A 12,626-nucleotide genomic window follows, 5' to 3' on the forward strand; every position below is an offset into this window, starting at 1 on the left:
AGCTGCCAAAGAGGAACCTCCACAGGCGACATGAAAGACATGCTGATCAGCCAAAGCATCAATCACTGCTGGCATTTTCTGACATTGAATTGAAGAATGGCCCAGCTGACCATGTCCATCAAACCCCCACGAAAGTACTTGACCTTCATATGATAACACAAACAAGAATCAGAAATAGTAGAAAAGGCTACGCAATCTAAAAAGAGAAGGAAAGAATAGAGAAGAAAATGGAACGAGAGTTGCATTTGCTGCTGTAACCATGACGTTCTGGAGTCACTTTACCAGTCAAGGCAAGACAGTGATATCCACCACCTGCTATCTGAATGATACAAGCATCTTTGTGGCTAGGAATTGGTTTTGGTCTCCAAGCACTGACCCTGTCACCTCTTCCAAGTGCATAGACACTTAATTTATGTTGTTTTTGTTCTAGCAATAATGGAATTTCAGTCAATGTTGAAAACAAGACAAAATGCATCAGCTGTCACACTGGTTAACTGCCCAAAAAAGGTCTTGACAAATTTAAATCTAACTCAGAAAACATAAAGATTCCACAGCATCTTGAACACGATGAGACATGATTTTCATTTACATTGAAGCATTCACCTCGGCTTTCTTTAAAGCATAGCCATCCATTACCATAGCAAATTCACAGAACAGACCTTTACATAATAACAGTGCCCATAAAAAAATAGTGCTTTTGTGACAGAGGAAACTATCCATGTGCCTAGTACAGTAATTGATGTTGTCTATGAGCAGCCAGGATGTTAACACACTCCAAGGACAGGAAAGTGCATAATTAAAACTCTGTAAGAACATATAATTGGTACTAATGGAAAACAAGATGAGGGGCATTCTCCTGCACAGTTTTAGCCATGTGCAGCATAGGAAGCAATAAAATGGAATGACAGAATTTAATTCAGTGTAAGTTAACACAGAATCACAAGGAAGGCCAAAATCACAATTGTAATAAAGTAGAAGCAGTGAGAAACATAAAATTTTGCACATCCCGAGATAACCTGAATGGAAAAGGACAGTTCATGTAACAACCTAAGATGGCAGCAGCCTTTTTGGATTAACCCGAGAAGCATGAGACCACATGACTGCAGCTGTAGTGCCATCCTTTATCTCAAGTCTTACAAATGCAAGATTTTCAGTAGATTATTCATTCCAAGAGGTTGTTCGACTAAACTTGAAAATATATTTTTCTTTTTTCTTTCCTTCAAACACTGAACAACAACTAGTGCATCATATTGCTCCATGAAGCTCCTTCGCTACATTTTGAAAAATAAAACCGATGCTAGCATCTAAGCAGCAATATGGAATAGAGAGAGAACATCCTGCGAACAAAAGTACCATCCTCACCTCCTCAATTCCAAATCTTGCACTCTTGTCTGTGTTAAAAAATAATATAAATTATATTTTAAAATTTCATTTAAAAACTTAAGTTTTTTATTTATTAATTTTTTAATATATCATTAGAGCTTTAATAATCAAACGATCATGAATATAAATCTTATCATCCTTATTTATTTGATAAAAAAATAAATACAAAATAATATATACAAGTTTTAAAAATAAAAGAATTTTACTTGAAAAAATATATTAAATAATAATATAAATTATATCTTGAAATCTTATTTAAAAACTTAAGTTTTTCCGTTAAATTAGTTTTTTAACACTCTGCCAACAACACCTTTCTGAAAAAATCATGGCAAGACACAGCAGCCACAGACACCGGAAATGCCTTTACTTTGCAGAGTATACTAAGTCCACCCCCTTCATTTGGACCCCGACCAGGGCCGAGGCCTAATCTGCCATCTCCTTCTTCTCAACCCCGGGTACAAACTTCCCCTGTTTCCATAGTAAGAACCAGATGAGTGAAAGCAAGCAAAAGACGAAATATGAACTAATGTACGAGGAAGTCTATACTTGGCCAAGTATGAGGAAGTTTGATTAATTAATCCTTTACGGATTGGTTGTAACTCCTTGATCTCCTCGTGCATTTTCTCCCATTACATTGCTAAAGGGAAAGAACTATGTTGACACACGTGCACCAAAAAGTCAGCAAAGATATATCCATTAACCATTACTATCGTATAGAGTAGAACTTCCCAATCCTGTATCAGTTGTTGATAACATTGTAAGGTGATCCAAAACTTTAGGATTTAGATAGAGAAGTGGACATGGGCTCATGGCAGGGTTAAACACAGAATACCCCAAGTAAAGCAGCATAAAAGCCAATCAATCAGTTGCAATTTGCAAACAGTAAGAGATACGCGGAAAATGTATCTCCTAAGCATATATAAACTGCAATTGAGATGTACAAAAGGTTGCTACTTGTTTGCATAAATCAAGAAAAGATTGAATACCTGAGTCAGTGATGGCAGAAGAATGTATGTCAGTAATGGAAATGTGGCGTGTTTTTCCATCTCAAGAACCTTCCACTACTCTAGGGAATAGTTCTCTATGTTACATGCCCCAATGCACCGAAACCACCATGGCCCCTGCAAACTTTATGCCAGAAAGACATCCTTAATGTGCTTCTTTGTCTCATAATCATTTTAAAGAAGGAAAAAATATTGCAACGGAAGTAAAATGGAGGGATGTAGTAATAACAATGCAAAAATCTGGCCAGTGGAAGTGAGGGCAACAGAACGAATGCCACCCTAAGCAATAGAGTGAACGGAATCCAAAAAAGGGTTTAGAGTCGGAAGAAAAGCAGGATTCTCGTGTACAAAGCCAAGACAGCCTCCATCCCCTTTGCCCCGTATCCATAAAAGACCATCAGCAAGAATTGCCGAGTGAAACAGAAATGCCCAACACAATCACTCCCTATTTGTTGCCTTTGTCAACAAGGTGGCCAGTGGTTGGAGAGAAAGCGAAAGAGTAAGGCAGTGCTGGAGATGGGCAGAGCCTTATTAATTCAATGCCACCAACAAGTTGATCAGAGGCGCCTCTGCCCAGGAAAAGAGCTCTGACTGGCACTTTGCTTGCGGTGGATTGTGAGGAGAAGTGGCGGTTGAGAGTAAGGCGTTGCCGTACAAGACAACTATGCAGCAGCAGCATCATAAGATCATCACTTTCACTGTCCTGCATAGTTGCCTTACAAGACAACTATGCAGCAACAGCATCATAACATCACTTTCATTTACCTCCTGCTACTGATGTTGCTGTCTCTATCATAAAAGTTGGTAGATTTCTGCTTATTTTTTTTTAGATTAACGTGGGTGTTCTTTGGTAGCTTTCTGCTGATTTTGATTGCTGGTGAACTTGTCATCGTGATACAACCGCATTTTTCAAAATTTCCTAAGGTTTTTTGTGGGATGAAAATTAAAAAAACCATTGATCCTTTTTGGGATGAAAATGAAAGAACCATTGATTTTTTGCTGATGAACTTGTCATCGTGATACAACAGCATTTTTCAAAATTTCCTAAGGTTTTTTGTGGGATTAAAAATAAAAAACCATTGATTCTTTTTGGGATGAAAATGAAAAAACCATTGATTTTTTTTATAAACATCTACCTTTATTGTTATATTATTCAATAAAATATAATTTAAAAAAAATCAAAGTGATTGAATTAAATCGAGTCTTTAACGGGCGTATATTTAAAAGGGATGAATCGGAGTAAATTCATTATATTGTTGTCAAAATATTAATAAAAAAAAAACAATAGCATTTTGATTTATTTATAAAAAAAAATTTTACTGTTTGAAAACGTGCTAACATGGTATGCACGTTCTTTTTTTTTTATTATTTATGTGGGGTGTCCGGGCCAACTTATACTGCACTACGATTAATCCCCACGGTCCACTGAGCAGGTAAGATATCGCGAGGGTGACAGGCATACATGACGAGGTTAAAATCCAGATGTAAAGAAAGAAAATAAACCCCTTACAATAGTAGTTCAGAACCTCACTTGCACGTTAACTGACAAAACTTCTTTTTACATGTTAAAAGGTAGTTCCCGGCAACCTTTCTAGTGTTTTACTAACAAAGGGGTGACAATGATAATGTCCGATGATGATTATAAATACTAAAAAATTGAAAATATTATAAGAGATGACCTTCATAATATATTGTCGTGCATTTTCTCCCATTACATTGCTAAAGGGAAAGAACTATGTTGACACACGTGCACCAAAAAGTCAGCAAAGATATATGCATTAACCATTACTATCGTATAGAGTAGAACTTCCCAATCCTGTATCAGTTGTTGATAACATTGTAAGGTGATCCAAAACTTTAGGATTTAGATGGAGAAGTGGACATGGGCTCATGGCAGGGTTAAACACAGAATACCCCAAGTAAAGCAGCATAAAAGCCAATCAATCAGTTGCAATTTGCAAACAGTAAGAGATACGCGGAAAATGTATCTCCTAAGCATATATAAACTGCAATTGAGATGTACAAAAGGTTGCTACTTGTTTGCATAAATCAAGAAAAGATTGAATACCTGAGTCAGTGATGGCTGAAGAATGTATACCAGAAATGGAAATGTGGCGTGTTTTCCCATCCCAAGAACCTTCCACTAGTCTAGGGAACAGTTCTCTATGATACATGCCCCAATGCACCGAAACCACCATGGCCCCTGCAAACTTTATGCCAGAAAGACATCCTTAATGTGCTTCTTTGTCTCATAATCATTTTAAAGAAGGAAAAAATATTGCAACGGAAGTAAAATGGAGGGATGTAGTAATAACAATGCAAAAATCTGGCCAGTGGAAGTGAGGGCAACAGAACGAATGCCACCGTAAGCAATAGAGTGAACGGAATCCAAAAAAGGGTTTAGAGTCGGAAGAAAAGCAGGATTCTCATGTACATAGCCAAGACAGCCTCCATCCCCTTTGCCCCGTATCCATAAAAGACCATCAGCAAGAATTGCCGAGTGAAACAGAAATGCCCAACACAATCACTCCCTATTTGTTGCCTTTGTCAACAAGGTGGCCAGTGGTTGGAGAGAAAGCGAAAGAGTAAGGCAGTGCTGGAGATGGGCAGAGCCTTATTAATTCAATGCCACCAACAAGTTGATCAGAGGCACCTCTGCCCAGGAAAAGAGCTCTGACTGGCACTTTGCTTGCGGTGGATTGTGAGGAGAAGTGGCGGTTGAGAGTAAGGCGTTGCCGTACAAGACAACTATGCAGCAGCATCATCATAAGATCATCACTTTCACTTTCCTACATAGTTGCCTTACAAGACAACTATGTAGCAACAGCATCATAACATCACTTTCATTTACCTCCTGCTACTGATGTTGCTGTCTCTATCATAAAAGTTGGTAGATTTCTGCTTATTTTTTTTTAGATTAACGTGGGTGTTCGGGTCAGCTTGCACGTACCACGACTAATCCCACGAGCTCTGAAGTTAACAACCATGTAAGCCTCTAGTGACCATCATATGAGCAACCAAGAACTCGAACTTGAAACCACAGAGGGAACAAACCCCTTGATTGCTGATGAACTTGTCATCGTGATACAACAGCATTTTTCAAAATTTCCTAAGGTTTTTTGTGGGATTAAAAATAAAAAACCATTGATTCTTTTTGGGATGAAAATGAAAAAACCATTGATTTTTTTTATAAACATCTACCTTTATTGTTATATTATTCAATAAAATATAATTTAAAAAAAATCAAAGTGATTGAATTAAATCGAGTCTTTAACGGGCGTATATTTAAAAGGGATGAATCGGAGTAAATTCATTATATTGTTGTCAAAATATTAATAAAAAAAAAACAATAGCATTTTGATTTATTTATAAAAAAAAATTTTACTGTTTGAAAACGTGCTAACATGGTATGCACGTTCTTTTTTTTTTATTATTTATGTGGGGTGTCCGGGCCAACTTATACTGCACTACGATTAATCCCCACGGTCCACTGAGCAGGTAAGATATCGCGAGGGTGACAGGCATACATGACGAGGTTAAAATCCAGATGTAAAGAAAGAAAATAAACCCCTTACAATAGTAGTTCAGAACCTCACTTGCACGTTAACTGACAAAACTTCTTTTTACATGTTAAAAGGTAGTTCCCGGCAACCTTTCTAGTGTTTTACTAACAAAGGGGTGACAATGATAATGTCCGATGATGATTATAAATACTATAAAATTGAAAATATTATAAGAGATGACCTTCATATTATATTTTTGGGGTTAAATTGAAATTTATAAAATCCTTAATATTTTTAAGGAAAAAGAACGGGAGAAAAGGTAGTCGGTGACAGTCGGCGGTCACTTTGTTTTGCCCCCAGCAGTAGCAAAGCCAGCATAGGCATAGCGAGGCATCCTCATATAGCATCTGCAAGCATTGAGAGCAAAGAGAGAAGAAGGGAAATGGAGATGGAGCAGCTACTGAGCATGGGTTTTCCTAGTGAATTGGCCGCTCAAGCTCTGGCCGCCACCGGTGGCAAATCAACAGTGAAAGCCACCGAGTGGATTCTCTCCCAAACATCTCATCCTCATCCCAGTAATAGCCCAAATGGATCATCATTCCAGCAGCCAAAACTAGACCGCTTCTTTCATTTCCCATCATCAAAACCAAAACAAGAACCCTCCTCCCCCTCCAATTCCCCCACCCAAACGGCCACCGCGCCGCCCCCGCCACCACCTCATCATGAACTACTATCAGCCCAAACTCCTCCCCCTTCTAAACGTCCCAAAGTATTCGCTCCATCACCCCCCTCAAATCCACATAATCGTACTATCAGCGATGATGAACCCTTGTCCGAACGCATGCGACCTCGCACCATTGATGATGTTATCGGCCAGGACCTCCTTCTTTCCCAAAACTCCCTCCTCCGCTCTGCTATTCGTTGTAGCCGCATCCCTTCGATCATCCTCTGGGGTCCACCTGGAACTGGTAAGACATCCATTGCTCGTGCCATTGTCACTTCTGCTAATTCTCAGGGCTCTTCATCCTACCGTTTTGTCCCTATGTCTGCTGTTACTTGTGGGGTTAAGGATGTTAGGGATGCTGTTGAGGATGCTAGGAAATTTAAACTCAAGAATAGTAAAAGGACTGTTCTTTTTCTGGATGAGGTTCATAGGTTTAACAAGTCCCAGCAGGACTCTTTCTTGCCTGTTATTGAAGACGGTACCATTGTGTTTATTGGGGCCACTACTGAGAATCCTTCTTTTCATTTGGTTACGCCATTGCTTTCTCGCTGTAGGGTTCTCACGCTTAGCCCTTTAAAGCCTCACCATGTTCAAACCATTTTGATGCGCGCGGTGAATGATCCTGACAAGGGACTGTCCAAGAGCTTAGGGAGTTTGGGAGTAGATGTGAGTAAGGATGCTGTTGAATTTTTATCCACGAATTGCGATGGTGATGCACGTGTGGCGTTGAATGCCTTGGAAATTTCTGCTGCAACTGCAGCTGCCCGAGTGGGAAGTGATGGGGATTTGAGGTTGGCCAGTGTTGCATTGGATGATGCCAAGGAGGCGCTTCAGAGCAAGCATCTTGCTTATGATAGAGCAGGGGAAGAGCATTACAATCTCATCAGTGCACTTCACAAGTCTATGAGAGGAAGTGATGCAGATGCATCCATTTATTGGTTGGTGAGGATGTTGGAAGGAGGCGAACAGCCGCTCTATATTGCGAGGCGTTTGGTAAGGTTTGCAAGTGAGGATGTTGGCTTGGCTGATCCTTTAGCACTTAACCAGGCTGTTGCTTGCTACCAAGCTTGCCATTTCTTGGGCATGCCTGAGTGCAATGTGATTCTTGCTCAGTGTGTAGCTTACTTGGCTTTGGCTCCAAAATCCATTTCTGTCTATCGAGCAATGGGGGCTGCACAGAAGGTTGTTAGAGAATCTGTTGGACAAAACGAGGGAGTGCCGCTTCATTTGAGAAACGCACCTACCAAGTTAATGAAAGAGCTTGGGTATGGGAAGGACTATATCTACACTCCTGATAATCCCACCGCAAACCAGAGCTTTTTACCACCTTCACTCCAGGGCTACAAGTTCCTTGATTGGCCAGCCAGTAATGCCAATAATGGATAAGAAATTATTTGATGACCAACGTAGATTTTGGAAGCCAGCAGCCAATGACCATTAGGAGCTAGTTCTGTTTTTGGTTGTGGGTGTGTGCTTGGTGGTTTTTGCTATAAAACTCTGCTGCTCTTTTGTTAGTATTCCGAAGCCATGATATTTTTGGAACTGTTACAGACATGGCTTAGAAGAGCATGGGAAATCCACTGTACTTGATGATCTTAAACTGTGAAAAGAGCAAGGTTTCTGCTTAGAGTGATACCTGGAGTTATTCAGTTATGTTTTTCTGTCTGCTGCTTGGAGGTTCTATAGCTGACGTTTCCATTTTAGATTTCCTAAAATAGAGGAGTGCCAAGGAAGCAAGTCAGCAACTATGCACATAGCATAAGACAACTCTTATGAGTTGTAGCGTGTAGAAGATTTAGCACAGGGGTTAAAGAATCATCCCATTGCAGTACTGCATGCTCCTCTTCTATCGATTATCATTAACCTCCCTGAATTTTTTTTTCCTTCTTTGGGAAATTTTTCAAAGGAGTTCCTGATAACGTTTCAAGGAATAGTTGATCGATGTTAAGAGCTTTAGGGCATGCTAAGATTACATCTTCATTCTGATAATGTTTATGATAAAATTTGTACTCTCTTTTGGGACAGAACATCTTCATTCTTCACAGAGAGTTGAGTGAACTCCCGAGTTTTGGTATATCCACAGACAAGATAAATAGAAACAAGGAAGCCATCTCCCATCTTAAGGGTTCACTTCCAAACTCAATAATAGCTAAGTAAATTCAACTCCAATTAATTTTGTTTCTTACGAGTTCCAAAATGGAGAAAGAATAACGTAACCAGTAAGGTTGGGATTGAAATGCATATTAAAGATCCTCTTATTAAAAACGAAATCAGTAAGATTGGGATTGAAATGCATATTATAGATCCTCTTATTAACTTCCATCGTCGATAGACTACATAACTGGATGCTAAGTTCTAATTCCGGCAGCAAAACCACTTTGCTAAACAAGATACAAGCTTACAAGAAATGAGAAGGGAGGAAACAAATACGGGGGGAAAAAGGGGAAACCTCAAATGAAACATTTTTTAAAAGAAAAGACAAATTAGATCCATTCTTTTGGGTTGATGCAAGCATCTAATAACTTCCACTCGTCACTTCCCTCTTCAGGTTTCTGCATAGAAACAAGGAAGCCTCTTGCTGTCAGTTCATAATCTTATACCTCCTAATCATGCACATCAAATAGTTGCGCACAAAAGTTCTTGGAAACTTACATGATCATATTCCCATCGTGCAGATAGTGGCAGAGAAACAAGAATACTTTCAATACGACCTCCTGTCTTCAATCCAAATGTCGTACCCCGATCATATACCTATGGGGAAAAAAGCAAGTGATAGAACATTTAAGGCTCAGTATAAAAGAGCTTTTATGTTAAAATTTCTGTCTAGATTCTCCAGAACTAGTTTTGGTACCAAGTTGAATTCTACATAGCGTCCTCTTCGCAATTGTTGCCATGCTTTGTGATGATCTGTGAATGGTGTATCCTTCCTTTTCTCTATAATGGGAATGTATGCAGGTACCACAGAATTTGCACACTCTGGAGTTCATAAAAACATTGCATAAATTAGTAAAATTGGAATTCACGGGAACTAGGACTTTTTTCTAGATAAAACCACAAAGACATGTTAGCATTGCAAAATACCAGTGGCGAAGGATAGAAGCATCTCCTGATCATACTCATTTAGATCATCAAAAAAGATTCCTCCAAGCCCTCGTCTCTCACCTCGGTGCTGCACACAGCATCAATAGTCAATATGAGCCCAAATACATAAGGTCATTATAAAACAAGTCCTTCCAGCTTCCTAGTCTACTTCAGCAGAAGATTAATACAACCTTATATGTTGTGCAGCCTTTTAGCAGAACAAGAAAGAAAAACGCACAGCAAGGTTATAGATACAAATTCATGGCCTGCAGGAGCTAAACTCTAGTCCAACCACTTTCATCAGCAGACTCAAAATCAATCTATCAATCAGATATCCATTACAAAGAAGTCTAGAAAAAGCCATTTAAGCAGTTTGGCTATTCAGGTAAGGAACTGCCACAGCAATTCAAGCATCAATGGCAGGAAATCTTCCTTTCAAGTTTGAAACAGCCCCATAAATGAACAAGTCTGAAGCAATAGCTGTCAAAGCTATGCTTTGTTCTCTTATCCAACCAGACCTGTCCATTTCATTCCACCTCATGGTTTACAAGTTCAAAATGCACAAGTTAAATGTGTGAGAAAACAGTAGCCTCAGCAGATCCAGTGGCACACAAACAGTTAACCCCCCTCTCCCTTTTGTGCATGCAAACAGTTAACTTTTTCCCCTTTTGTGTAGGGTGTTGGGGGAATGGGGGGTAATTGCAACGAGCCAGCAAAACTGAAATAAGGAAAATATTGCAAACATAAACTTCAAGAACAAGAAAACCATGCATCAAGAGAAAGATACCATAGTACTATAATTTAAGCACCTAAAACAGACACGTACCTTGATATAGAAATAGTCATCACACCATTTTTTGAACCGTGGATAAAAGGTGGGATCAAATTTGTCACAGGCCTTTTTTTGAGTCTACAAACGTATGGTAAAATTTAGAAACGTAACAGACAAATTAAATCACCAAATAAGTAAGACAGAGATGAAACTAGGTATTTCACTTATCCATATCACAATGCAGACAATTGGAAGCCAGATATGATATCATAAATAGAACCAGCAATGCAAAATTGAACATTTATTTACCGAATGGAAATGCTTAACATCCTCATCAAAGATATAAGCAGGAGTCAAATCAGTCCCGCCACCAAACCACCACTGCCTAGGTGCCCCAGGAACATCTTCACATAAAGCCAACAAGAAAACCAGTTTGACATTAGTCCAAACTAGTAAATTTTTTCCAATTCATTCTTCTAAGAACACAAAAAATAGAACAAAAAAGAAAGGGCCAAAAAGGGTAACATTTGCAATCCAATGCAAGAACAAAGGAGCATAGAGACGAAATGTCAGAGCAATGGGCATAGGTAATACCTTGAGGAGCGTCCGTCTCGAAGTATCGATAATTGAAATGCAAAGTAGGCGCAAATGGGTTCTTGGGGTGCAAAACCTGAGAAAAAACTAATAATTGATGTTAATAAAACAGTAATACCGATGAAAAAAAAAATTGAAATTGGAATGGAGAAAGAAATTACAGAGCTGATGCCAGCAGCGAAAAAAGGAACAGGGCCAGGCTTTTGATCAGCAGGAGCAGCCTTAGCAGCCCTATAAGCTTCAGGGGGCATGACTCCATAAACAACAGAGACATTAACCCCGGCTTTCTCCCAAACGGCACCATCCTGCAAAACCCTGCTGATACCTCCTCCACCTCCAGGTCTAGACCAGACATCCTCCTTGAACTTGCCTCCTTTATCAACAGCCTCGATGGCAGCACAAACGCTGTCCTGGGCATCCCTGATCATCTTCTCGAAGCGGGCCCTCACGTCAGCCCCTTCTGATTCACGAAGAAATGTAATGGGCCGCTCTGTCTCCGGGGTTTCTTTCTCGATAGAGACTGCAGATCGAGTCATGTTGGGTTTGTTGGGTTTGAAGCGTAATGATGAGAATTTCTTGGTACAGGGATGGAAATAACAGCTAGTAGGCGAAGGAGTTGAATTGAGAGAGGATGAGGAGGAGGGAGGGACTGGAAAGAGATAATTGAGAGAAGAAGAAGCGGATAGAGTAGCTGTAGGAGGCATTTGTATGTTCTTCAAACTGATACAACTCTTCTTCTTCTTCTTCTTCTTCTGCTGATGCTGATGCTGCTGCTGTGCTGACCGGTGGAAGATATAAAGGGCGACAGCTGGGAAGAAGAACCGGAGAGAGGAGAATGGAAATCCGGAAACGAGATAAGGCTTGTTTTTTGCCCACTGGTCTCTCCCTTTCTGTGGTTTTTCACCCGAGACCAAAAACGGTTTTATTGACTTTCTATTATTTTCTTTCTTTTTTAATTAAAGGTATCATCAGATTAATTAATTTATTAAATAAGATTAGATTTTGTTTTTTAAATAATTTTAAATATACATATTTTATATCAATCCAACCTACATAGATTAATTTTTTAATTTGATTTAATCTGATATTCAAAACTTAATCTAAATTAGATTTGATATAGAATTAAATTAAAAGTTAATTTCATTATATTTAATTAATCATGTGTTTGAATTTACTATATAGTTAACTTGATTAAAAACCTTGTAAGGTCCGGTCTTTTATTTTTAGAGTAATAAATTTTATGTTGGTATTGTTTTAATATTTAAAAAAATTATTTACGTGTTGGTTGACTTTGGTTAAGCTATAGGCTGGCACGGGACAGTTTGACTGTTAATAAATTAAAATCAGTATAAGTTTTGAATTATTTTAAAGATGTAATTCCATGACAATGTGATATTCAAACCAATAACCACTGACTTCATCGAAGAAGGAAGCAGGTTTTATTGACGATTGGACCAATTTCTTTGAGTTTTCTAGCCACCTGTGCCATGAGACGAGCACGTGTCGGGTGGGGGCGGATTTTGCTTGCCCACAGTTTTCAGATTTTCTTTTATAAATGTGATTTG

At 39.0% G+C, this 12,626-nt stretch overlaps 2 protein-coding genes and 2 long non-coding RNA genes across 4 annotated transcripts; 1 reads left to right on the forward strand and 3 right to left on the reverse strand.

Annotated features, from left to right (window-relative positions):
* Positions 1-1,684: 1,684 nt before the first annotated feature.
* On the reverse strand, positions 1,685-3,025 carry LOC105108171 (uncharacterized). The gene is made up of 3 exons (XR_839000.1): positions 2,617-3,025; positions 2,370-2,504; positions 1,685-1,851 (listed from the first exon to the last, which is right to left on the reverse strand). It is a non-coding gene; the product is annotated as an uncharacterized LOC105108171 (long non-coding RNA).
* Positions 3,026-4,511: 1,486 nt separating this feature from the next.
* LOC105108172 (uncharacterized) lies at positions 4,512-4,762 on the reverse strand. Its single transcript, XR_839001.1, has 2 exons — positions 4,703-4,762; positions 4,512-4,590 (listed from the first exon to the last, which is right to left on the reverse strand). It is a non-coding gene; the product is annotated as an uncharacterized LOC105108172 (long non-coding RNA).
* A 1,422-nt stretch (positions 4,763-6,184) lies between these two features.
* On the forward strand, positions 6,185-8,450 carry LOC105108173 (AAA-type ATPase family protein). The gene has a single exon (XM_011002369.1). The coding sequence runs from the start codon at positions 6,333-6,335 to the stop codon at positions 7,998-8,000; it is 1,668 nt and encodes a 555-aa protein (XP_011000671.1). The 5' UTR covers positions 6,185-6,332; the 3' UTR covers positions 8,001-8,450.
* A 443-nt stretch (positions 8,451-8,893) lies between these two features.
* Positions 8,894-11,954, reverse strand: LOC105108175 (oxygen-dependent coproporphyrinogen-III oxidase, chloroplastic). Its single transcript, XM_011002370.1, has 8 exons — positions 11,223-11,954; positions 11,062-11,137; positions 10,777-10,871; positions 10,522-10,605; positions 9,696-9,783; positions 9,466-9,590; positions 9,267-9,365; positions 8,894-9,166 (listed from the first exon to the last, which is right to left on the reverse strand). Exons 1-8 carry the CDS (start codon positions 11,763-11,765, stop codon positions 9,098-9,100), a joined length of 1,179 nt encoding a protein of 392 aa, XP_011000672.1. The 5' UTR covers positions 11,766-11,954; the 3' UTR covers positions 8,894-9,097.
* Positions 11,955-12,626: the final 672 nt, after the last annotated feature.

The sequence above is a fragment of the Populus euphratica genome, unplaced genomic scaffold, assembly GCF_000495115.2.
Source record: "Populus euphratica unplaced genomic scaffold, PopEup_1.0 scaffold183.1, whole genome shotgun sequence".
Classification (NCBI taxonomy): domain Eukaryota; kingdom Viridiplantae; phylum Streptophyta; class Magnoliopsida; order Malpighiales; family Salicaceae; genus Populus; species Populus euphratica.

What these genes read in the sequence shown, in the direction of transcription:
- LOC105108175 (XM_011002370.1), bottom strand. Translation starts at nt 11,765, where the DNA reads ATGCCTCCTACAGCTACTCTATCCGCTTCTTCTTCTCTCAATTATCTC. An exon ending in GCTTCTATCCTTCGCCACTG is followed by an intron (nt 9,591 to 9,695) that starts GTATTTTGCAAT and finishes TATGAACTCCAG; the next exon opens with AGTGTGCAAATTCTGTGGTA. An exon ending in CACGATGGGAATATGATCAT is followed by an intron (nt 9,167 to 9,266) that starts GTAAGTTTCCAA and finishes GTTTCTATGCAG; the next exon opens with AAACCTGAAGAGGGAAGTGA.
- LOC105108173 (XM_011002369.1), top strand. Translation starts at nt 6,333, where the DNA reads ATGGAGATGGAGCAGCTACTGAGCATGGGTTTTCCTAGTGAATTGGCC.